The sequence below is a fragment of the Myodes glareolus genome, chromosome 10 (genome assembly GCF_982192425.1).
Source record: "Myodes glareolus chromosome 10, mMyoGla1.1, whole genome shotgun sequence".
NCBI lineage: Eukaryota > Metazoa > Chordata > Mammalia > Rodentia > Cricetidae > Myodes > Myodes glareolus.
Genome location: NC_142035.1, coordinates 38,498,795 through 38,526,317, shown reverse-complemented (window position 1 = coordinate 38,526,317; position 27,523 = coordinate 38,498,795). Strand labels below are relative to the sequence as shown.

At 38.9% G+C, this 27,523-nt stretch overlaps 1 protein-coding gene and 1 pseudogene across 5 annotated transcripts in view; both read right to left on the bottom strand.

Moving 5' to 3' along the window:
• Tasp1 (taspase 1) overlaps positions 1-27,523 on the bottom strand; it is a 234,580-nt gene that overhangs the window by 98,608 nt on the left and 108,449 nt on the right. For 4 of the 5 annotated variants that reach the window (XM_048455440.3, XM_048455441.3, XM_048455442.3 and 1 more), the window contains 2 exons: positions 24,846-24,965; positions 18,066-18,144 (listed from right to left, as the gene is read on the bottom strand). In XM_048455440.3, the coding sequence (XP_048311397.3) occupies positions 18,066-18,144; positions 24,846-24,965 (199 nt within the window). The remainder of the gene's footprint in view (positions 1-18,065; positions 18,145-24,845; positions 24,966-27,523) is intronic. The other variant, XR_007236041.3, reaches the window with a different exon arrangement.
• Positions 8,379-9,178, bottom strand: LOC148120613 (60S ribosome subunit biogenesis protein NIP7 homolog pseudogene; annotated as a pseudogene).

Sequence of the window (27,523 nt, the reverse complement as noted above, 5' to 3'; positions counted from 1 at the left end):
TTCTATCACAAGATGGTAAAGTTATTTGTTTTATTTTTCAAATTATTTCTTATTAGCATACATTATTTCACAACTAGAAAAATATCAATTCATTCAATATCTTTATAATACATACAACAAAAGTTATCATGCCATGTTTGCTTGATATCCCTGGGAGACCTGCTCTTTTCTGGAGGGAAATGGAGGAGAGGGGAGACAGAGGAGAGGAAGGTGTAATCTGAAAGATGTAATATATGAGAGAATACATAGTAATAATAATAATTAATAATAATATAGCTGTCACTTTTAGCCAGTATCTTAGAAAATAATGCAGTATAATTAAGGATTCTACTTTATCTCAATCTATCAGTGACTTAGTTATTTAAACAGCAGAAAATAACATGTTAATAGTTCATCAGATACAAAGTGATCCAGTTAGAATACACAAGACTCTGAATAGAATTCCTAAGCCATATCATTGTTTTGGTGTCTGGAAGTGTGCTGGGGCTTTAAACACTCTGCTATATATCTGTGAATGAGAGGATTCCTCCAGCTCAATAACCAAACTGTCCAAATGTTTGGTCTTGTTTATTGTTTTGTTGTTGTTGTTTTTCAAGCAGGATTCCTCTGTAGGAATCCTGACTGTCCTGGAACTCCCTTTGTAGACCAGGCTGGCCTTGAACTCACAGAGATCCACCTGCCTCTGCCTCCTAAGTGCTGGGATTAAAGGTGTGCGCCCTCACACCTGTCTCAAATCAAGGGTTTTAAAACAGTGACATTTACAATCGTTAAGACTCTAGCTACATCTACAGCCAGAAGTCACAATTCATAAAATATTGTCATGTGGCATTAATCCCACATTCTACATCATTCCTCAAAGTATTTCAGCTTAAATGGTTGCTCTTTATATTGAGCAATCTAAAAATCTTACTAAGTATGACAATCTTATTAAATTGCTCCATTAGAACAAGACACTTCTGAGGATCCAGAGTCAGCCATGCAATGAGAAACAGTACTGGCTAATCAAGCAGGTTAAAGACCAGTGTGGGTGAGAACACTGGGCCCAGCAGCAGGATCAACAGCTATGCATGTCATTTTCTAAGTGTCTGCATCAATGCTCCCCTCCCCAGAAACAACATCAGAGATGAAAAAAAAAAAATCTGTCTTCATGCAACTTCCAAAAGTATGAGCATCTCCCTGCTCAAAAGGAACTCTTGCTTCATTGGAAAGAAAATGTACTTTCTCGCAGCTTTCTAGAGATCACAACGTAGCACTTCAAATTACGTTCAAGGTGCCTTACCTCACCCATCTTCCTCAGCCATCCTCTACTGTCAACAGAATAAATAACTCCTAATCAATATTTACCTTTGTCTTGGTCCTTACTGGGAGTGACCTCCATCATTCTGCCTACTGTCTTGATTTGCCATTCATATTCATTCATTCATTCATTCAACAATCATCAGAAGTTCTATGATGTATACCACCCGTATAGCAGTGAACTAACCTTTATAGTGCTTAGGGAAGCCAGAAAGAAAAAAAAAAGACATGATAATTAAGATAATAAAACATTAAATGATTCATATTGAACAAATAAAATATGAATTAGAATAGCAAGAATTTCCTAGTTGTATAGTTCAGTCAAGAGATCTTAGTGAGAAGGAACACCATATAAATAAGGTGATGGTGAGGGGCGGGGACTTGAATCCTAAAAGTGGAGAGCAAAAAGGCAACTCAAGAGCAGGCCCTCTGAGGATTCCTGGAGGATGGTGACAGTCAAGGTACCTGAGACTGGGCAGTCAAGGGGAGACAGGCAGGAGCTGTCTGGGAGAAAACTAGAAAGTTTTCATCTTTTTTTTTTTAAGATGAAAAGTAAACAAAAAGTCAAAGGTGGAGGGTAAGAAAGGAAAGGAGAGTAACGGAGAAAGAGGGGGTATTAAGTTAGCTTGAAATGACAGCTTCAGTGCTGAGAACTGACTAAAGGGAGAAAGAGCAAAACCAAGAGACAAGCTAGAAAGCTTTTCCCATAAACTGGATTAGAAGTGATGGCATCTGGGGTAGCCTGGCAGTACTAACGGGCTGGTAAAGGGTCGCATTTAAGTGCATTTACAGAAGAGAACAAAGATGAGATTTAGGCTGCACAGGAAAGGATGAAGGAGCGCGTGCCAATTTTGGCCTGAGCGCCTGGGAAGATGAACTTGCAATCTGCTATGTAGAAAAGGTTTCAAGAAAACATGGTGTGAGTTGGGGGCAAAATTGAGAGTCATATTTGGACATGCTAAGTTTGAGATGCCCATATAAATGTAAGCAGGGATGTTTAACAAGCCTGTGGGTTATACATGAGTTCTACAACGGACCTGACATTGAGACAGACGTGTACAAGACATCAGGATAAATGATGTTTTGCCATCAGACTAGACAGGACAGAAGGAATGGGTGTCCAAAGAAGGTGAGAAGAAGCTAAAGGCCTAGACCTTTGATGTTCATATGCTGAGAAGTGAGAAAGACAAGAGGTATCAATACAGCAAACAGAGAAGCTACAGTTCATGAGGTAAGAGGGACAACAGCAGAGTGAGCCCCTAAGTACCTGTCAAGAGCAGGAGTTCCAGAAGGAACAACCCCTTCAAACAGCTGTGTCAATGCAGCTCACAAGATTAATCACCTAGACTAAAGTTGCAAACCATATTAACAAGAGAGGATAGTGGAGCAGCAGAAAGGAAGGCTTGTGGGAAATATATTCAAGAGTAAATAGCCCTAGCAGCACTTAGGAGGCACAGACAGGAGGATGTCTTTGGTTTTGAGGCAAGCCTGGTCTATATAGTGAGCTCCAGGACTACAGAAAGAGACCATAACTGATAATTAAATAAAATAGAGCAACTAAGTGAAACAACTAAAAAAATGAACAACTCTCAACAATTCCTTGACATTTTGCTTTGCAGGACTGCTATGAATGGAAAAAGAACTAGAAAGATTAAATCCCAATTGACTTGCACAAAACATTTTGACGACAACTGGAGTTTTGTTGCCAAAAGTGCCTGAGACACAGAAGAGAAAAGATAAAGAATGATGGCTGCTAGAAAGGAAGATGAAGCATGGTTTCCTGCCAGCCTTCCCACACCCCTGAAAGAGCGGCTGTGGCACTGGAAGACACATCCGCATCAGTCCACCACTGGTCCTGATGTGGGTCCACTTGTCCACGCCTGACAATAATGCCATGAGTAGTTTCTGAGCACAGTCCCTCAAACATTCCTTGTGTGGGTAGGGGAGAGGGCAGGGATGGTTGAGAAATCTGGAAAAAGTAGTGAACTTTCCCTCTAAGTGCTTAAGGAAGAGACACCAGTCAGTGGCTCAAGTTAAAGCATACAATGTTTTCAGTGGATGCAGTTTTAAAATCCCATCTGCCTTTGTACTCCGGGCAAATCACAGTCACAACTCTCCCAGCCCTCAGTTCCTAGGACTGCAATAAAAGCAAAGAACCCAGACAATCAGAAAGCATTGGGCTTGAGAGCAGAAACCAGGCAGCAGTTTTTCTTCACCCCCAAAACTCCTTAGAAACGTGAAACGCTCCTCCAACCTCCCTTCCCACTCTTTCCATTACCCCACTCCCAGCTTCAGAAAGCAATCCCTAGAAACCTGACAGCCAACCCTGCCGGAAAAGCAAGCAAGCCAGGAAAGCAGTTAGGCTAGTGTCAGATCTCCACGTTCCCTCCTCTCCTCAAATTCAATCTCCAGTCTCATCCCCAACTCTGCAGCAGGTTACGGGTTGCCTCACTCTCTACCCCATTCCCAGGGGACTGAGCAGATCCTGGGGGAAGACCCTGCTTCTCTCCCTCCTGTGGTCCTTCTCAACCCTGCCTCCTATCCCATCCCCATTTCTAAATGTAAGTTGCCAATACCTAGAAGCACATTCTACACAGAAACCCCAGTGGCCACACCTATCAGAAACCCCAAAGCATTCTCTACCAGACAACACACAGCTACCCCTCTCAAAGAACCAAAGAAGGCAACAAAAACCAAGAAACAAAACACTTAACTAACAAGAACAAGATATCAGCACCTAGAATTACAATCACCACAAACCCAGATGCCTAGACACCAGCATAGAAACACAACCAATAGCACTCAGGACAGTATGTCTCTACAAGAGCCCAGAAACCTACCACAGAAAGTCCTAAGAAATGAACATGGCTGAAACAAGACAAAGACCTTAAAACAGTCTTTACAAAAATGGTAGAGATCCTTGTTCTAACTTGAAACAAACCGGAAACCCTGACTGAAAAACGCCTCCATATGATTGAGCTGTGGGCCAGCCTGTAGAGAATTTTCTTAATTAGTGATTAGTTGGGTGTGGGGGTGATGGCCTCAGACCATTGTGGGTGATGCCACTCCAGGGCTCATGGTCCTGTGTTCTATGAGAAAGCAAGCTGACCAAGCCATGTGAAGGTAGCCATAAGCAAAACCCCTTCAAAGTCTCTGCACCAGCCCCTGTCTCCAGATTGCTGCCCTGTTTGAGCCCTGACAACCTTCATGATGAACAGTGCTGTGTGGAGGTGTATGCCAATTAAACCCTATCCTCCCAAAATTGCTTTTTGGTTAGTAGTGTTTCATTGAAGCAATCGGAACTTTAAGACAGTCCTTAAAGAATATGTGAATAAATCCCTTAAATCTACGAAAACACAGAGGAAGGATAAATAACAAAGAAAGAAACAAAGGAAACAACACCTTTCACAATAACCTCAAATAATTAAAATATCTTGGGGTAATTATAACCAAGAAAGTAAAAAATTTGTATGGAAAAAACTTCAAGGTACTAGGAAAGAAACTGAAGAAGTTATCAGAAGATAGAGCTCCCTCACTCACAATCAGTAAGATGAATACAGTCTGTTCCAAGAGGCCGTTTGTTGGTTCCTGGCTGCTCAGCCCCGAAATAATCACACAGAAACTACTGATTAAATCACTGCTTGGCCCATTAGCTCTAGTTTCTTCTTGGCTAGCTCCTACATACTAATTTAACCCATTTCTATTAATCTGTGTATCGCCACATGGCTGTGGCTTATGGGGTAAAGTTCCAGCATCTGTCTCTAGAGAGGTTACATGGCTTCTTCTTGACTCCACCTCCTTTCTCCAGGCATTCAGTTTAGCTTTCCATGCCTATCTACCCTATCAGGCCAAACCAGTTTCCTTAAACCAATGGTACTCACAGCAATACAGAGGGGAATCCCACTTCAACAGTCAAAATGGCTCTCCTACCAAAACACAATCTACAGATTCAACGCAATCATCATCAAAATTCCAAACAATTTTTCACAAATCTTAGAAAGTACAATTTTCAGCTTCAAATGAAATCACACACACACACACACACACACACACACACACACACACACACACACACACACAAGGATAGCTAAAATAATCCTAAATAATTGATGGAGATATCACAATATTCAAACTCAAATTGTACTACAAAGCTATAATATTGGCATAAAAATAGTATTTTTTTCAATGGAATCAAATTGAAGACTGAGATATAAAGCCATGTACTCATTAACACCTGATTTTTTTGATAAAGAAGCCAAAAATACACAGTGGACTAAAGACAGTATCTTTACAAAATGGTGCTGGTCAAACTGAATGGCTGCATGTCAAAGAGTTCAAATAGGTCCATACTTATCACTCTACACACACACACACAAAACAACCTCAAATAGATCAGAGATCTCAACATAAAACCAGATACATTGAACCTGACAGAAGAGCAAGTTGAGCATAGTCTTGAACTCACTGGCACAGAAAAAGTTTTTGAACAGATACTGTTAGCACAGGCACTAAGAAGATCCACAATTAATAAATGGGACCTCATGAAACTGAGAAGCTTCTGCATTGCAAAGGACACCATCTTCGACAAAGCAGCAGCCTATAGAACAGGAAAAGCTTTTTACCAGCTACATATCTGATAGAGGGCTAATATATACAATGTGTACAGAACACACAAACACACACGATATAAAGGAAAAAAAGAACCCAAATACATGTTAAAAATTGGGTCTCCATAAAGATGTGTGGATTTACTTCTGGGTCTTAAGACTCAATTCCATTGATCAACCTGTCTGTTTTTATGCCAATACCATGCAGTTTTTATTACTATTGCTCTACAGTATAGTTTGAATTCAAGGATGGTGATACCTCCAGAAGTTCTTTTATGTATGAGATTATTTTAGCTGTCCTAGTTTTTTGTTTTTCCATTGAACTTGAGTATTGTTCTTTCAAGGTCTGTAAAGAATTGTGTTGGAATTTTGATGGGGAATGCATTGAATCTGCAGATTTCTTTTGGTAAGATGACCATTTTTATTATATTAATCCTGCCCATCCATGACAATGGGAGATCTATCTTCTGATATCTTCTCCAATTTCTTTCTTCAAAGACTTTAAGTTCTTGTCATATGGATCTTTCACTTGCTTGGTTAGAATTACAAGATATTTTACATTATTGGTGGCTATTGTGAAAGGTGTTTTTCCCCTAATTTCTTTTTCAGATAATTTATCATTTGTGTATATAAGGGCTACTGATTATTTTGGGTTAATTTTTTTATCCATCCACTTCACTGAAGGTGTTTATCAGGTGTAGGAGTACTCTGGTAGAATTTTTGGGGTCACTTATGTAATCAATCATCTACAAATAGTGATAGTCTGAGTTTTTCCTTTCCAATTTGTATCCCCTTGATCTCATTTGATTGTCTTACTGCTCTAGCTAGAACTTCAAGTACTATATTGAATAGATGTGGAGACAGTGGACAACCTTGTCTTCTTTCTAATTTTAATTGTTTTGAGTTCCTATCCATTTAATTTGATGTTAAATATAGGTTTCCTGTAAATTAACTTTACATATGTCCCTTATATCCCTGATCTCTCCAAGAATTTTAATTATGAAAGGGTGTTTGATTTTGTCAAAGGCTTTTTTACTGTCTAATAGGATGATCACATGACGTTTTTTTTTTCCTTTCAGTTTGTTTATATAGTGAATTACATGGACAGATTTTCACATGTTGAATCATACCTGCACATTGGAATTAAGCCTACTTGATCATGGTAGATGAACTTTTTGATGTGCTTTGGGGATACAGTTTGAACTTTATTAGGTATATTTGTTTCTGTGTTCATGAGTGAAATGGATCTGTAAGTCTTTGTTGAGTCTTTGTGTGGTTTGGGTATCAGAGTAACTATGGCCTCATAAAATGTATTTGGCAATGTTCCTTCTATTTCTATTTTGTAGAATAATGTGGCAAGTATTGACATTAGATCTTCTTTGAACATTTGGTAGAATTCTGCACTAAAATCATCTGGCCCTGGGCTCTTTTTGGTTGGGAGAATTCTATTTTTCTTTCAGAAGAGAAACACTCTATTTACTCACAAACACTTGATTTGGTTTGTTTGTTTTAGATTTTGAGACAGAGTCTTGCTGTGGGACAATGGTCTGTACCCTGTCACTTGTATTTTAAATAAATGCTGATTGGCCAATAGCCAGGCAAGAAGTAGAGGCAGAGCAATGAGAATTCTGGGAAGAGGGAAGTTTCAGTCTGCAGCCATCACCCAGATGCAGAGGAAGTAAGATGTGACTGCCTCGGTGAAAAAGGTACCAAGCCACGTGGCTAACACAGACAAGAATTATGGGCTAATTTAAGTTATAAGAGTTAATAAGAAGCCTGAGATACTAGGCCAATCAGTTTATAATTAAAGTAGACCTCTGTGTGATTTCTTTGGGACTTAACGACTGCAATAACCGAGCAGGACAAAAACCTCAGTCAGCTGAATCTCACTATGTAGCCCAGGCTAGCTTTGAACTTGCCAAGAAGCTCCAGCAGATCTTAAACATATGATCCACTTGCCTTTGCCTCTAGAGGGCCTGAAATCCTACTTGTGAGTCATTTCCACTGATTAAGAAACCAAGTTGCATATATCCATGTCATTAAAATTTAACACGATGTATTCTGCACATAATTATGGCCAATATGGGTATACCTGCACAAATAAAAACAGATAATGGTTCAGCTTATGTATCTAGGAAAATGAAACGGTTTTTTGCTTATTATAATATTAAGCATGTTACAGGTATACCATACAATCCTACAGGTCAAGCAGTCATAGAAAGATCAAATCAAACTATAAAGGATATGTTAAATAAACAGAAAGGGGTGGAAAATGCCCCCAGAAATAGATTACATAATGCCTTATTAACCTTGAATTTTCTTAACGCTAATGAGAAGGGAACAACAGCGGCAGAAAGACATTGGATAATGGAAAAGTCTGCTGAACTAAATCAACCGATTTATATCAAGGATGTGCTGACCTCTCAGTGGAAGCCAGGTCCTCTCACATAGCAAAAATGTCTTAGGACAAGTACCCTAAGTCAATGTTTCTTCATGCAGTACATACTCCCCAATGTCTACTTGGTGAAGCACCACAACTGTCATAGAGTCAACTTTATTGCAATTTTGAGTAGATAGAAACCCAAAGGAATGTCTGCATGGAATAAAGGATTGCTCCCTGGTACTGAGAGTATTTTCAGTGATTTGACCCAGACCAGACTTCAACACATGGTTCCCACACAAGAAGGGCTGCTTTACTCCAGGATTTGTCCACACTTTACACTTGGCAAGATATTTGAGAGCTCTAACATGCAACCAGAATTTGTGGGTCTTGGTAAACTTTTCAAAACACATTGCCAATGACAATAGCTTATCTGCAGAGATGTTGGCAGCCAATTCAGGATCATCTCACTCAGATAGTACACTCGGTCATTGTGCAGCTAGAAATAGGTGCCACTGGGCCTGTCCACCAGGAGCTATAGATTCTCCCTGATGTATTTTGAAATTTTCTCAAACATTACTCAGGTCTCTTCTTCAGTCAAGAGTGGCATTATCGAGCTAGCTTAGCTCCCAGACTCCTAATGACTTGTTGGGATACTTTTAATGAATGCTTCTATTTCCTTGGGGGTTATAGGCTTATTTAGACTATTTATCTGACTTGATTTAACTTTGATCAGTTGAATCTATTGAGAAAATAGTCCATTTCTTTTAGATTTCCCAATTTGGGGAAGTAGGGGTTTTTAATGTACGACCTAATGATTCTTTGAATTTCCTCAGATTCTGTTGTTAGAGCCCCTTTTCCCTTTCTGAGTTTGTTAATTTAGATATTCTCTCTCTTCCCCTCACTTAGTTTGGATAAGGGTTTGTCTACCATGTTGATTTCTCAACAAAAAAGACTCTGTTTCAATGATTATTTGTATTATTCTCTTTATTTCTACTTATTTTTTATTTCAGAACTCAGTTTGATTATTTCTGCCATCTACTCCTCTTGGGTGTATTTGCTTCCTTTTGTTCCAGAGCTTTCAGGTGTGCTGTCAGGTCAATAGTATGATAACACTAATTGCTTTATGAAAGTACACAGTGCTATGAACCTTCCTCTTAGCATCACGTTGATTATGTCCCAAAAGTTTGGATATGTTGTATATTCATTTTCATTGACTTCTAGGAAGTCTTTAATTTCTTTCTATATTTCTTCCTTGATCCAGTGGCAATCTCAGTAATACAACTGAGAAATGTTGTTTCTATGCGTTTATATAGGCTTTCCTTTGTTACTGTTGTCATTGAAATATAGCTTTAATGCATGGTGGTCTGATAAGACACGGGGGGTTATTCCAATTTTCTTGTATCTGTTGAGATTTGCTTTGTGCCTGAGCATATGGTCAATTTAGAGAAGGTTCTATGAAGTGCTGAAAAGAAGATATATTCTTTTGTGTTTGGGTGAAATATTCTGTAGATATGTGTTAGGTCCATTTACATCATAATGGCTGTTAGTACTATTATTTCTCTGTTTAGTTTCTGTCTGGTCAACCTGTTCAATGGTAAAAGTTGCATTTGATATGTGATTTTCGCCTTTCGTAATTGTTTCTTAACAAACATGGATGCCCTTGCATTTGGGGTATTGATGTACAGAACTAGGATGTCATCCTGGTACATTTTTCCCTTTAATGAGTATGAGATATCTCTCTCTATATATTTTGATTAATTTTGGTTTGCTAGGTACTAGAATAGCTACATCAGTTTGCTTCTTTGGTATGTTTGCTTGGAAAATCTTTTCCCAGCCCATTACTGTGAGGTAATGTCTATCTTTGGTATTGAGGTTTGTTTCTTCTTCGTAGCAGAAAGATGGATCATCTTTTTGTACCCATTCTGTTAATCTGTGTCTTTTTATTGGTATGTTGAATTCATTGACATTGAGAGATATTAATGACCATTGATTGCTAATTCCTGTTATTTTGTTGGTGGTGATAGCAGTGTGTATGTTTTGTGTGGGTGTATGTATTTCCTATCTTTGGATTTTGCTTGCTTGTTTGATATTATATTTTGCCTGCATTTTCCTGGGGACAGTTTAATTTCCTTGGGTTGGGGTTTTCTTTATAGTACCTTTTATAGAAATGGATTTGTGGATAGATACTGTCTAAATTTGATTCTGTCATGAAATACCTTAGTTCTTCACCTATGGTGACTAAAATTTTTGCAGGTTATAGTAGTCTGGACTGGCATTCGTGGTTTATCAGTGTGTGTAAGACATCTGTCCAGAATCTTCTGGTTTTTAGAGTCTCTGCTAAGAAGATAAGTATAATTCTTACAGAGTTGCTGTGGAATAATCCTTCTGTACACAGTGCTGCTATCATTGTTAATAAAAAGCTGATTGGCTGACAGCTAGTCAGGATTTTCGGGGCAGAGCGAATGCTAGGATGAAGAAGGGAGAATCAAAGGAGTCACCAGGCAGACAGGTACCAGGAAACGCAGAGGGAGCAACATATGCTGGAGAACAGGTAAAGCTTTGAGTCACATGGCAATACACAGATTAATAGAAATGGGTTAAGTTCTAAGAACTAGTCAGTAAAAAGCCTGAGTTATCGTCTGAGAATTTATAATTTATATTAAGTCTCTATGTCAGTTATTTGGGAACTGGCAGGTGGTAAAGAAAAATCTGCCTTCAACAGCTCTGCTTTATATGTTTCTTGACATTTTTCTCTTACAGCTTTTAATATTCTTTCCCTGTTCTGTTGTTTAGCATTTTGATTATTATGTGGCATGGGGACTTTCTTTTCTGATCAATGTATTTGGTAGTCTGTAAGCTTCTTGTACCTTTATTGGCATGTCCTTCTTTAGATTAGGAAATTTTCTTAAACATATTTTCTGGGTTTTTGAACTATGTGTTTTCTTCTTCTATTCCTATTATTCTTAGGTTTGGTTTTTTTCATAGTGTCCCAGATTTCCTGGATGTTTTGTGTTAGCAGTTTTTAGATTTAATGCTTTCTTTGACTAATGAATCTATTCCTTCTACATATCTTCAACGCCTAAGATTCTCTCTTCCATCTCTTGTATTCTGTTGGTGATGTTTGTGTCTGTAACTCATTTTCACAGACCCTGATTTTCAATTTCCATAATTCCCTCAGTTTGTTTGGTTTTTCAAGACAGGGTTTCTCTGAAGCTTTGGAACTAGCTTCTGTAGACCAGGCTGACCTTGAACTCACAGAGATCTGCCTGCCTCTGCCTCCTGAGTGCTGGGATTAAAGGCGTGTGCCACCACTGCCCAGCTAGTTCATGCTTTCATTATTGCTTCTGTTTCAGTTTTCATGTCTTGAATAATTTCCTTGACCTGTTTGTTCTTTTTTGGCTTTCTTGGCATTTTTTAAGAGATTCGTTGATTCCTTCCAATTTGTCTTTTCCTTGATTTCTTTGAGAACCTTTTTCATTTCCTCTTTGAGGACCTCTATGATCTTCATAAAGCTGTTTTTAAGGTCTTTTTCTGGTGCTTCAGCTGTGTTGGAATATTCAGGCCTGCCTGCTGTTGATTGTCTTTTCATACTGGCATTTAGGCATATGGGTTTGGGGTGATTAAGGTCTAGTCCTTATTTCTGGGTTCCTTTTTTGCTGGATGGTGTTTTTGTTCCTTGGTTTCTGTTTCCACTTCAGTTTTCTAGTCCTTGTGGCCTGGATTTCTGGAAGCTGTCATGTCCTCTGATCTAGGAGGGAAGGGAGTCTCTGTCCAAGTTGAGAGTGGCATTCTAGAAGTATGCTTGGACTTTGGTGCAGCAGAGGATCTGTTTTCCCGATTGGTGTAGTCTACACATGAGCAACTAAAGTCTGTTCTGATTGCTGTGGTCTGCACCCGGGTGGCAGAAGTCAACTGGGGTTGGGGTCAAAGCCAGGCAAAAGTTCAGAAATGAGCTGGGATGTTGGGTTATGGGATGGATCTTTGAGAACACAATCTAGGAAGTGAGGCAATTCAACTGGCAGGGGGGTCACTTACCTGACTGGTGTTGCCTGTCTTATTTCTTTTTTAATCTGTTTTTACCCTACAGGTTCTTTGTGTCTATATTATGGCTTCCAGTTTGGTGCTTTTATTGGGCTTCCTGAATATGTTAATGAGTCAGTCTCTGAATCTGTATCTGTTTCCTATACTCATTTCTTTCTGTTTTCTTGTTTTATTTTGTTCTATTCTGATAATATAAAGTCTTAATAGATAGGTACATAGATAGATAAATTAATGGACAGACAGATAGATATTATCCCTTAGAAGCCTGTTTATGTTATAATGAGATAAGAAACAGGAAGGGGGTAGATCTGCATAGACAGGGAGGTGGGGAGGAATTGGGAGTAGGGGGAAGGGAAATCATAATCAGAATATATCATGAGAAAAAATCCATTTTCAATAAAAGGGAAATAAAGAAGAGGAAGAAGAATGAGAGGAGGAGAAAGAGAAAGAGGAGGAGAGAAAGGAAGGAGAACTGACAAATAACCAAAGACATAAGGTGAACCAGAGCACAACTTCAATCTTCAGCTTTTTCTTCCTCTGATCTTCTAATTCTTCACGTGTTCTTCCTTTCTATGGCAAGAGACCAGTAAAGAAGTATGCTATAGTATATATGTCACCTGCTACTAAAAAATTATGTGCAGAGCCAAATTTGGCAAATAATTAAACCATATTTAAGAATGCTATTTATGAAAACTCCATGATGAACAATCTTTAGAAAAAGTAAGCATCCTTCTAAAAGGGGTTGGAGCCATATGCTCATTTCTTTCTTTATTGTTAGTTTCTCACCATGTATACAGCTGCATGGCAGGCAATCAAGAGATGTCAATATACCCTCAGCCTTCCTTTCCTCATAAGCCTGCCCTGCTACTTCAAAGTTACAAGTTGCTTATTTTCACTTTTAAAAATGACAATAATAAAAACTTTTAATAATTCACCAATTCTAAAATATTCCTTTTACATATTTAAAAAATTCTTACATGCATGCAAAGATTTCTATAAGCAAAATTGTCAAATCAACATGTATGAAGTGGCAGTACAGAGGGTTCACTGCATTATTATTGGAAATGAGACTCTGAAAATAAGTTGAATGTCCACAGGAAGGAACCATGCTATGAAACACTATGTACTATTAAAAAGGATAAAAGAGGTTCAAAGTTAAAAAAAAAAAGAATTTTGATTAGACACAAGAGCTCACATCTGTGATCTTTAGCACTCAAGAGTAGAGGCAGCAGATCAACATTTAAAACCAGCTTTGGGCACCAATACTTGGTCTCAAAAGAAGGGGGCAGCAGAAATGAGAGGAATGTTAGACAGTAGCTACCCTATCACACTGTCCTATAACCTATGGTAGTGAGAGAGCTCTCATTGGTTCTCAATGCAAGCTGTTCTCATTTGATGTCTGTGTGTTATGAGCCACATGAAACCTAGGTGTGTTCATTTTGCTTGCTGTTTACATTGTGTTCAAAGGATAAAGATATAAGAATGAAATTTAAAATGATTGTAAATGTTAGGCACAGCATGGCAAGTGGGTTTATTACCAATGAAGCAAACACATATGACTGAAGTAACATCCCCAGTTCCTTACTTTCTCATAAAGTAACAGTCATGTGTTAAGTGAAGTGAAAATGTTTTATCATTCTTCTATTGACAATATTTGTGTTTCCATTAATAGTATCAAATATTGTGCATTTTATAAAAGATGTGATATATAGTCATTGGAACATAAGTAGTGAAAGATGAAGACCTCCCTATGGCAACTGACTCCACACTTACAGCAATGGCCGGTTATCCCTGCTATGTTATCTACAACTACCAAGTTTGAACATAAGCAAGGTTACTGCTCTGTTCCTTCCCTAGTGCTGCAAGGTCCCATGGTTCCAGAACATGTGTCAGAGTTTGCAAGAGCAGTTCCTCTCACATACACACCCCTACTCATTCCGCCCCACCCAATGATGAGAACAAGAAGCTGAAGTTTAGTCCTCAGGCTAATGACCAAACTGCCTATCTGGCCTTGGGAGAGCGTATCCTGACCATAACTGTCTTTTCTCTCCTTTTCCAGTATCACCTTCCACATTATATACACCAAATCATGGCCAGGTCTCTGGATTTTCTACAACAGCCCAAGGCACAAGTCCTTTTTTTTTGTTACAAACAATTGCAAAATGCTGTGTTCCACCTTTCCTATGACTTGAACACCCCAACGCTACCATGTGTTTCCACCACCAACCTCACAACAACAGTCCCAGGAAAAACAAGAAGGAAGTAAACCCAATCCTACAGAAATGAGGAACAGAGGATCTGCTCTATCATTCTCCAGCTCTGGCATTTGACCTTTTCACTATACAACATGACATGCCTCATATCCACATTCAAATGCAATTCTGGGTACCATGAACTAGAAACAACTGGTACAGGAGAGACAAAGCAATGAATACAGAAGAAATGGGAGCTTGTAAAGACCTTAACAGTGCAATTCTAGCTTTACTTGCCATTACATTCTACTTAAAAAAGATCAAATTAATAAAGTATTTTCTTATTCTAATTTCCAAACCATCAGTTTTTTAAAAACTGAGTTTTGTTGGTGAATAGGCAATCCCAAAGGGATTGAATCTCTTTCACAAAGTGACACAGTTAGGCAGACTCTCAGGGGATAACACCAAACAATTAACTAACTCAATGAAGACATTTGCTAAAACCAAAGCAAACACAATATATGATATTGACAGTTATGTGGGAAAATACAAATGAAGCATTTTTTCATACTTTCATTGTTCACATAATTTTCTAAAGACTCAGGACTACACATATTAGCTATTTTTTAACACTGTACGGCAAAACTTTTATGTGTCATCAAGATTAAATTAAAAATGAATGCATTACTATTTTTGTTTATCCATTCAAAATTAAATACAAAAAGTATTTTTACAATTATATTGGGATGCTTTTGATTCATTATTGATTTGTATATCAAAATAGTCTCATGACTCACAATTATATTTTTCTTCTGATACAAAGAAAGGAGATAGGTCAGATGGAGGCCACATATGGCAGGTTAGAACACAAAAGTCTGAAAAAACAGACAGGTCAGTAAAACTGATAAGAAGCCACAAATATTAGAATAGTGCCAATATTTATTATCTAAAAGAAGAGGGTAGTGAAGGCAAGAAAACAGCTGACAGGGTCAGTGAGATGACTCAGCAGGTGAAGACACTGGTGGCTAAGCCTGTAAAACAGAGTGTGATCCCTAGGACCCTATAGTGGGATGAGAAAACTGACTTCTATAGGTTGCCCTGTGATCTCCACACATGTACTGTGGCACACAGATATAGTCCCAATCCACACAATAATATTAATGTAATTTTGAAACATTTTTAAGAAGAAAACCATTGGAGAAAGGTTGTCATAAGAAAAATTACGTACATAAAACTCACAGGGGACTACTCAACAGGAAAATAGAAAGAATGTATGTGAACTTTCAGAGAAAGCCCAGAGCTGGCTCAGGTATAAAAGTTAACTGGCAAAGAGAAAACAGTTAAAACCCGGAAGATAGCAAAGACAGGAGATCAGCAAGAAAAAGCATACAGAGAAATGAAGAGAACCCAACCCCATAACTATTTTCAAAAGGAAGAAAATCCTATGAAGGTAACTGAGATGAAGCACGTCAGAGAAGAGAAAAAAAAAAAAACACGAGGGAGCACCAGGCTCTATGCTACAATGGGCAGTGTCTGTATTATAAACAACGAGGGAGCACCAGGCTCTATGCTACAATGGGCAGTGTCTGTATTATAGACAACGAGGGAGCACCAGGCTCTACGCTACAATGGGCAGTGTCTGTATTATAGACAACGAGGGAGCACCAGGCTCTACGCTACAATGGGCAGTGTCTGTATTATAGACAACAAGGGAGCACCAGGCTCTACGCTACAATGGGCAGTGTCTGTATTACAGACGCTTTGCACAGAAAATGTTCATGTTTTCTGTTTTGAAGAACTGAGATTGTTAACTGTGCTGCAAACATGAAAGACAAAAACAAAACACAAAAACAAAACAAACAAACCGGAAGATGATGACAAGCAGCAGAAAGACGGTGGAGCACCTGACCAGGCAGCTGGGCATCCAGCAGAAACCGACTGGGGAAAGTGGGGGAAGCCGTAACAGTCAGTGGGCAGTGTTGCGGAATATTCTTTTACGCTGTGTGAAGATGTGTCTGTCACTGTGACCGTTTTAATAATGAGATGAATGGTCAACAGCTAGGCAGGAAGAGGCTGGGCAGGACTTCTCAGGACAGAGAGGACTAGAAGAGGAAGGAAGGCAGAGTCGCCAGCCAGGTGAAGAGGAAGCAGGATGTGGAGTTCAGAGCCAAGGCAACCAAGCCACATTAAAAAAAAAAAAATAGTTAAAAGATACAGGTTAATTTAAGTTATAAGAACTATTTAGGAACAAGCCTAAGCTAAGGCCAAGTTTTCACAATTAATAATAAGTCTCCATGTCGTTTTTTTGTGAGCTGGAGACCAAAGACAAATCGGTCTACATGGCAGGTGTCAGCTGGAGCATGTGTGGGTGAAGATCTCAGGCAGAGCACCTCCTGGGTCTTCAACAACATAGGCTAAGCTGGAGTTGATCTCTTATTTTGAGAATGTACTTGTTCAAGGACACGGGCTTTTATTTTTACTCTAACAATTTACTGTTTGTCTTCTCAGTATCTTACTTTCAGGCTGTTTTACCATTCTCACGGGTCTAGGAGACCAGCCTATTCCAGGTCAAGGGATCTTGGAGGACACTCTAAGGTAAACACACTTGCATCTGAAGTGGGGAAAAGCTCAGCCCAACCGACAGAAACAGCATGTCAGTGAGTTCAAACAGCATGTGACAATTAACTAATGCACTGTGCATTACAGTAGACACAGGATGAGGAAACAGAAGCATAGGAAAGCTACTGTACTAGACAACAAAAAACAACTGAAGAAGTGAAGAAAGGAAAGAAAAACATCTGTGCTGCACAGATGTGTAAATCCTGGGACTGTTTGGAAACAGAACAGAACTGTAGCTTGAGGGAAGGAGTGAACCAGCACTGACCTTGTCCACCAGTAGCATCACCACATAAAGAGAAAAGGCTTCAAGTATATGTGGTATCGATATTATAAAACTCTAGAAACAGAGTATTACTTCACCCATTAAATTCCCCCCCCCTTATTTCCCATCCCTACGGCACAAGGACACATTGACACACATACATGTGCATGCTCAAGCTCTTGCTCTCACACATACCACATTGCACATGTTCATTCAATTTCAATCATTACTAAATCATACACTTTCTTATTATACACACGAAAAAGGTTCTGTATTTTATTAAAAGGATAGTTTGAGGAAATGTAGGCTATACATTTTGAAGTACATTATGTGAGTTTCACGTCAATATTTTACTCAAGAGACTACATGATAATTTTTTAAATTCCTCACTGTTTTGATATCACTCGAGATGTTGTGACTGTAACTATCATGGGTCACTAGATAATAAAATAGAATTAAAATTATAGTTAATATAAGAGTTTTACAGTTAAAGTTTGCAAAGCTCTTATAATAGGAAACTAAACAATCTTTAAAACCACCCAAATATTAATGATGTATTTCATGCATCAACACTCTTATAAATGTTTTCCTTAAATATTGATTTTAGTTATTAAATGACTGACAGGATTGTAGCTATGAAAAATGGCCATAAAAGCAGCAAATACCTGAGGTACTCACAGCTGTGGAGTAGGGGTTATGAGCTCCAGTATTTTCAGCCCAGCAGCCACATCCATAAAGAGCAGCCTAGGAAAACAGAAAATAGACTCATATAATACTTACTGAATATTATACATAATTTTCAGTTTTCAACATGAAAGTCATATCTATCAAATAAAACTCATTAAAAATAAACAAAATAAACAAAGCAAATCAAGAATAAAGTATCATAATGAAATCTATTACTCTGTATGCTAATTAAAAATGAAGAGGTGGGGATACCTCAACAAAACAGGGTAGACTGAAAACAAGGGGAGGACTGAAGATCCCAACCAGGAGTTGTTTTCTTGAGCACAAACATGCACACAAAGATAAAACACTAAAAAATAGTTCATAACAGCATAAATTTATAAGATTTTGCATAAGAGCTATACAAACAATGGTTTTCAAACTCTCAAGGCTGTATCTATTTCTAGATATGCAATGTATTACTGTTACCTATACTCTCAGTCTGCTATGACAAGGACACCAGAACTTATTCTTCCTACCTAACTCTATCTTTTATTAATTTTTCCCTCTCCCCTTCATTATGCTTCCCCCAGTAGCTAATAACATTAATAAATCAGCATGTACATAAATCAGTATTTTGTCTCAAAAATATGTGTAGATATTATATGTCATTAAAAAAATCAGTAGGGCCTGAGACATGGCTCGATGTGTAAAGCTGTCATGTAACCAAAAGGACCAGAATATGGATCACCAAACCTACACAGAAAGTCAGGCAGGCATGACAGTCACCTGTAATACCAGAATTAGAGAGGCAGAAAAATGGGATCCCTGGGGCAAGCTGGCCAACTTGACCAGCCAGAATCAGGAAGCTCCAAGTTCAAGGAGAGACTATGCCTCAGTAAATAAAGTGGAGAACAGTTAAGGAAAGCATTCAACATCAATTTCCGTCTAGACCCACACGTGCATGCTTATACATATATCCGCAAATGTAGACTTGCATGTACACATGTAACACACATACAAATGCAGAATACTAGCAAATGTGCTCTACTGCTCTAACAATGTAGAAGTTCTTGGAGAACAGCACGAGAAAGTTGTATTAGTGCCCTCAGTAATGCTTCCTACTCCTAAAACCCTTTCCTTCCACAGTTTGCCGGCCAGTCGCTCTGTTGGCTCTTGAAACCAACATGGCACCTTAAAATAAGGATTGTCAACTCGGTTCTAAATCGGGTAGCCACATCACACCCCTTCCCCTTGAAGCTCAGGGAACCTTGCAGAAGAGAAGGCAGAAAACAGTGTAGGACTCAGAGGGGATGGAGGACACCAGGAGAACAAGGCCCTCTAAAACAGCATCATCAAGGCTCACACAAACTCGCAGAGACTAAAACAGCAGACACAGGGCCTGCACAGGTCTGCACCAGGTCCCCTGCATCTATAAAATAGCTTTTAGTTTAGTGTTTTATATGATTCCTAGATGTGTGAACACGTGTTTCTTTTACCTTCTCGTGGTCTCTCTTGCTTCTGTTTTGTTCAATTTCAGTGCATACGTTTTTGTTTTATTTTATTTTCCCTTAGAAGCCTATTTGTTTTCTAATGAGAGAGAGAAAGGGGAAGGAAGGTGAGGAGACACTGGAAGGAGTAGGGGGAGAACCACAATCAGGATATATTATGTGAGAAAAAAATCTATTTTCAATAAAATAGGGAAAAGTTTTAAAAATAAGTGTTCTTAAACTAGAGAAATGCTGAATTTCTGAGGAATTTATGGGCAAAAAACTCAGGTTTCTGGAGCACCTGACGCAGCATCTGATTAAGCCCTGGGGGTGGGCACCACTGCCCAGGCCTTAGAGCTGTTCCCAGCCTCTGGATGCTTCTGTTGCAGGCAATCTCACTGCCTCCCTCGGGGCTCAGCAGCAACTGCAAAGACCTTTGCACCAAAGGGACCAGCACACCTCTAGATGAAAGCAGGACACCGCTAGATGAAAGACATGTTAAGTTCGCCACTTCACTAGGGAGTGAAGCAGATTTCTATTTCCAAAACCAACAACAACGTGATAAACCACTGTGATCTTACAAAAGGTTATGACAATCATTCCTATCTTCTTTCCAATAATCCTATCCTGAATGTCTACATTTATCTGTCTTAGTTAAGGTTTCTATCGCTGAGAAGAGACATTAGGACCATGGCAACTCTTACAAAGGAAAACATTTCATTGTGGTGGCTCGCTTAGTTTCAGAGGTCCAATTCAGTATCATTTCATGCTGTGACATGGTGGCATGCAGGCAGACACGGTGCTGGCTACACCTTGATCAGAGTCAACAGGAAGTAGACTCCGTTTTATACTGAGGGAAGTTTGGGCAAAAAAGTCCTCAAAGTCTGCCCCTACAGTGACACTTTCTCCAAGACCTTACCTACTTCAACTAGGCCACATCTCCTAATAAATCCACTCCCTTTGTGTCGTTATGGGGCAATTAAATTCAAATTACCAAAGTTCCTAGCATCTATAATGACATTTCTGCCTTTGAGAGGAGAATCATAACTAATAACTTTTCTTGTCCTTTACAGAAGCAGAATTTAAAAACTCTTATTATTGTAGGGAAGTATGAGGCATGCTACTGAGTAAGTTCATTATAATAGCACCGCTGTGGGGGACTAGTTGGTGTTCTCCACCAATGGAGGTGGACCTTGGTTCAGAAGGCGGAGTTCAGCTGGCTAGAATGGACCATAGTGTTTTCTGGCCAACTCAGAGGAAGATAGAGAGACATGGAGAAGAGAAGAAGGGACTCGGAAAAGATTCTCGAGCTTTTGGATCTGGGAAACATTGATTGAGACTAGGGTCAGTCAATCTTTCCTTCACTGTTCTTTGAATTTATCAAGTGTTCATCTCAATTTCTGACTCCTGGGTGTTTATTAATATTAGGGCAAATAAGGTAAATGCTTTATACCACTATTAATAATGAAAAACTGGTACAGGTGATTGTCAGTTAGTAACCAATATAAGCTTTGGTAGAGTGATCCAAAGAAATCATACCAAAGGCTAACAATAAAAGGATTAAATTTTTAAAAAACGTAATACAACTAGGTGTGGAAGCTAATGCCTTTAAGCCCAGAACTCAAAAGGCAGAGGCAGGGAGAGCTCAGGTCCAACCCAGTCTCACACACAAAGTTCCAGAAAGGGATAAATAGCCCTGTCTCAAACAAACAAAAAAAAAATGAAAACAATACAAAAAGATTTAATAACCTTGTTGATTTCTAGAACTTATAACACATGGAGTACTCACCACTATTGACAAAGATACCCTCCCCCACACTGTACTGCGACTTCTAGAGGCTCACTCAGCTGACAGGCTAAGGTGGAGAACAGAGTACCCAGATAAAATTTCTGGTTTTTGCGACATTCCAGTCTTTTAAATATCCTTAGAACTCAATTGCTCCAATATTCTACCCAGCAGGAATCTCCACCAAGCAACCATCTGCTTCTGTTATAAGAGCTCACTGCCTTATAGGAACATGCTATCCTAGCAAGCTCTTCTAACTGCTACAAAGTTCTTCATTGTGTGGTCAAGGATGTTTATTAGAACTTCCACTTATAGTGCTGCTGGTTCTACTCTCTGGAAACAACCTAGTTCCTTTCTAAAGCGCCATGAAAGAGTTACAGCAGGTATTCGGTCCTCTTTTCATTAAAAACAAAGCTTTCCCCTAACCATCTTCTTTCAGAAGTAATCCGGGGACTATCAGAATGAAATCTTTATGCATGTGAACAACAGGTGCCATTTCCAACTACCCGCCTCTCAGTGTGAAGATGCACAGTTATCACAGCACTAATCGGTAAAGGCAACAAGATTAGCAATTCAGTTAGATTCAAATTAGGCTACATACTGAGTTTGGGGCCAGCCTGGGTTACAGGTATCTCATCTCCAGAAAAAAAAAAAAAAAAAAAAAAAAAAAACTTCCCAAACTAAAACCAACAACGCATAGGGCAAAAAATTTTTTCTCATTTTTGAAAACACTATGCAAAAAAAAAAAAAAGAACAATGTTTTTTTTTGTTTTGTTTTCCTCCAAGCACTTCTGGGTCAATGTGACAACAGGAAACCTTTGAGAATTGATTTCATAATAAAGTCACCAAGTGTGTATGATAAGCCATCCAACTAGCCCTCCTGTGGCATAGTCAAGTCAGGCAAAATAAAAGATACTGTAAAGACCTCAGGACCCACTATCCTTCACTGAGAACTCTGGGCATTTTCCCATGCCTATCCCCCACTATTATCCTGACCATATGTATACAAAACCCTGGGGGGGGGGACACCTCTCAGAAAGCCAGGGGAAGACACCTTCCTAAGAAAGGGTACACAGTATTGCTCACCCTTTTTTTTCTTCTCTTTAAGAAAATTTCTTGTATAATATCTACTCTTAATTGCACGGCCTCGAGCTGTCTTACTTTTCTTAACCTTCTGAAAACAGGATGAAAGAGTAACAAAAATACAATAACAATAAAGAATTTGAGCCTCTATTATTCATCTCTGTAAGTAAAATGCAAAACTTTAAAAAGTGTTTAGAAGCTTCCCATGTTGGAAGTAAAATTATATTAAAGGTGTTATATATAATAAAAATAGTTTATATAAATAATATATTACTTAACTGTGTCAGGACTATTGTTTTCTATAAAATGAGCATAATAATGTAGCAAGCGATTGTTGTGGAAGAGCTATAATCCCAGCAGTTTGGCAGTTCAGGCAGGAGGATCACAAGTGTAAGGCAAACCAGGGACACAGCAAGTTTAAGGTCAGCCTAGACAACTAAAGAAGAAAAAAGTTATTGCAAAGAGTATAGCTGAGTGCTTGCCTTGCAAGCACAGGACCTGAGTTCAATACCTCAGGCCACAAAACAGCAAAGAATAATAAAAGCACACACTTCCTATTGTTGTCAAGGAACCATGTGAATGAACGCATATGTTGAACACTGCCAGTGTTTAACTAATGACAGTGATAGTTCAAGGAAGTAGAGAGTGCAATTTAAATGTGTTGTGTCAACATTCTAGAACTTGTTCAGCACTATAGCATTTCATCTTCAGACCTTGGCAACTATTTTATAGTAAAGTTTATTAATTCCTTTCTCATATCCCTGCTATAAACTTTAATGGTTACACACTGAAACAAGTAAACTCTAGTTCAAATTAAATTTTACAATCTGTATTCCTATTAAATAGCTACAGCGAGTATGCCAGTTTTCAAAAATCATTCATTTGAGCATTTACAATATATTGAGATGTATCTCGTTTCTGTATGTTTTGACCTAGCCTTTGAAAGGACACGCTTTTGTGCTTCACAGTTTTCTTTACCTCTCATTTGATACTTCCTCTCTCCAGGTTCATGATGTCTCCTGGACCCAGTAACTTCATACAAGTAAGCAATGGAGTTTTCCTCTAAGCACACTGACTCCTCTCCTCCACATGTTCTGATGACTTTTTAGCTCTCACAATAGCATATTTTTAAACAAGCCAAGTGGAGCAAATCAAAGTATAAATTTCACAGAAGTCCCATTTGTGGTGGAAAATGAATCTCAGCCACTCGATGTTAACTGTCACACCAAGTTTTCACTTGCTTCCACCACTCCACTTACCATGGCCTGCAGATCACTTGGACTTTCATCAAGTAGTGCTGTATCATTGCCAAAATGCAAATTACTGATTCACACGCCACCTATCTCCTCATCCACCAGGGTTAATTCCAGGAATATACTAAAGAGCAGTGTTGAGAGAACGCATCCCTGCAGCACTCCTCTGATTGTCTTAAACTCATCACTTAGTTCTCCACAGACTGGCGGATGCAAAGGTATATTTATAGGCACTTTCTAGTGTTGTGATCTTCTCTGGGTACCTGTAGAACCTCATCATTTCTCAACGTTTTCCATCCCTTCAGGAAGGCATCTGACAGCATTTGGATGAAAGGAATTTGGCTCATATAACACAATGGCCTTCATTTCACATATAAGACAAGATCGAAATACTGAGTTTTAAATAAAATCCTCATAACCTCTTTAAAAAGTTACAGGAGAGTGCTTCATAAACATTTTGATTCATAAACATTTACTAAGATCATAAGAAATGTGCAAAGTCAGGTCATAATGCCCAGCACCCGTGGTATATCAAATTAACTCTTAGATTTCATTTTCAAAACAGAATGAAAGACTGGAGGTGGAAAAGGAAGGCTGAGAAAAAACCCTGCAATAGAACTCAGGCTAAGAATTAGAATTTCTTCATTTGCCAAATACTTGCCTGTGATACAGGGTGACCAAAAATCCTAGCTAGTCTGTAAAATGTCTAAAGTCAGAGGAGACACAGAGAATGTCAAAAGGTCACTGTGACTTGAATGAAGGGAGTAAAAACGCTTTACTTTAAAACCATGTTCTCATTTCAAAAGCAATGGCAATACAGTCAGGGAGTGCTGGCTCCTACAGTCATATTCACTAAGGAAGATACAAATCAATATACGATTATTAAATGTCTACTACAAACAAAGGCCAGTGCCTCCCAGGGTGCTGAGAGCAGGGAGGTCGGGGTCACTGGTCATAAAGGTCAACAAGAGCCCCGTCACCATGAGGTGGCTCTTTAAAAAAAAAAATAAAACTTAAAGAATTTTTTATTTTGATCTATAAAAAGTAAATGTTCAAGAACAAGGATTTTTATTTTTTCTAAGAAAAAAAAATCCCTGGTACTTGAATGTTTGTTCTTAGACAAGATTTCATTTTGAAAAGCAGAATTATTAACCCACAGATCCATACCTGCCCAACTCTCCCTGGATGTTTCAAGGCCAAGCCTCCACTGGAGACAGCAGCAGCAACATTCCCTTCATGATCGACTACCACAGCACCCACTGTGTCCAAGGTGCCTGAGTCATTTTCCTGTGGAACAAAAGAGACATGAGTGTCCGCTGGCGGAAGACACCTAGACATAACTGCACAGCGGGCACAGTGCACAGCAGGCCTGGTGAAATCATAACAGAAAAAAAATCTGAATTAATCCTGAAGTGCAACAGTTATAATCCATTTCTTTATTATTTTATCACTTTTTTCTTAATCTCAGAAATTAAATAAGTGACTGAGAATGTGGGTGAAAAGACCTGTGATCTAAAGGAACAATAAATGCTACCATTCAGGTTTTAAAGTATATTATGCGCAGACTTCCAGGAGTGGATAATGCATTCAGAAAGGGAAGAAAATTGCATTCGCCATCTTGGAGTTCAAGACACGATCGTTTTCCCATCAACCCCTTGCTTAAGAGAAACCTTACGACACAGTCCCTTCTTTGCTATTATTAATAAGCTTGGCAACTGGTGACAGAAAACTGTGTGTTATTAGAAGGCATCTTTGTGTCCTGGGCCTTCTCACTAGTCCCATGTTTAAGACATCTAAAATGTATTCGTTAACAGCAACTGTCTCCGGTCATCCATGACAAAGGACAAACTACTAGATAAGAACAGAATTAAAGGCGACAAGGAGAAAATTTCCTTACCACATATTAAAAAGGGAGGTTAGTGTACATCGTTAGGCCAAGAACAGTCATAGTAGTAGTATTCTTAGCCTAGGGCAAGGTTGTCAAACTGTATACAAAGCCCTGACATGAATGAAAGAACCAAGGACATCCCCAGGTTCACAAGAGTAGCTAGCTACCCAGACTTTATACTCAGACTACCTGCAATGCTTCATTTGTCCCGGCAGTGCACTGAGAGGTGAAGAGACACAAAGGCATCAGAAAAGGTCATGAGCGCCTGCAGTCATCTCAGCCAGGGAGTTGAAGGGAACTTTCAAATATCAGAAGCAGAGCTCAAACAAAAGCTTTCTTCTCTAAACTAAATTGAAGTGTAGAGGTAGAGCGTGTCACAAAATTTTTCTTTGAATGTAATAACAGGAAACAGTTACATGTTTCTACTTCTTATTCAGAGTCCTAACACCCTACAGTATAACGAAACAATGACCAAGAGTTCGGACATTGGAAGAAAAGGTTCATGGGGATGAAGTAAGTTTAACATTTTTAATCAAACATGTAGTTTGAAGGAAGGGTAGCAAGTGGAACTACATGGGCACATCCCAAAACACTATAGTTCTACTCACGGGCAGGATCACAATCTTCAAGAACAATTCCGGGTTGACTATCAACTCCCTGAGTAGGGCATCTAGTTCACTCGGCACCTACCATGTTTTAAGTCTATCTGGATTCCCTGTGTGCATAAAAGCCCAGTGGTGATGATACAGTCTGTGCACACCAGTGTCTGAGCAAGTCTTACTCCTTTTCTGAGGAGCTGATCTTATGTGATGCCAGACGCTGCCAGTAAGTAGATTTAACAGCAATAGTTTTGCTTCTTCACATCATTTATCTTTTTTGCTGGGTAAGATTAAGAATCAAAGTACAGAAATACAGCAAAATGCACTTGACAAACAAGGCCTGGTAGCATTCCATGGGGGCTATCATCAGCCAAACCAAAAAGGGAGCTTTTAAGGTGAAAGTATTTAATGTTCTTACTAATCATTTCTAAATTCTTTAACTTTGTAACAAAAGTATCCAAATTACAAGTCTTTTGTGTTCTATAGCAGGGCTTCTTCAGCTTTAATCCACATAGAAATCACTAAGAGAATCTGTTTAAGTGAAGATTCCTATGAAGTAACCCAGGAACTAGCCAAGACCAAGTCTGACAATCTTATAGGTAACACTGATGCTGGTCCACAGCCCCTTTGAAAAGCAAGGTCTGACAGCATCCCATAGGCTCTCAAATGCTGAACTAAAATATACAGGCACAAGATTGGTGAAGGGGAAACCTAAGCAGCTGAGACTAAGATGCTACTACAATACGATGTGTAATCTGTCCTGATTCCCCAGCTGGCAGCATATCACCACTTACATGCTACCACAGGCACACTACCAAGTGTACTCAAGTGCTAATCTGACATAAGTGCTTTTAGTTATTTTTTAAGATAAACAACTCTTACACAAAAGAATAGACTTAATCTTCTTTAACAGTTCAGTTGACATAAAATCAAGAAAGAATCCTCCTTTTGAGATTACCTTGGCAATACTATTTACTTTGTTTGTTTTGATTTTTTGAGACAGGGTTTCTCTGTAGCTTTGGAGCCTGGCCTGGAACCAGTTCTTGTAGACCAGGCTGGCCTCGAATTCAGGGATCTGTCAGCCTCTGCCTCCTGAGTACTGGGTTAAAGCATGTGCCACCACCGCCCGGCAGCAAAGCTATTTTTTGAGAGATATACAGCAGGACTTTGTGTCAGTTGGAAACCTATGCATACTTTCTTAATTCTCAACCAGGTACAGCATAAGGTATGGCTTTGTCAGCTTGCTAAAGACAACTTCCAATAAATAAGCTAGTTACTATTGCACTCTCAAAGATTTGAGTGCAGTCTCTTTTCATCTTTTTAAAGGTGACAAAAACATATTTATAGTATACAGCATG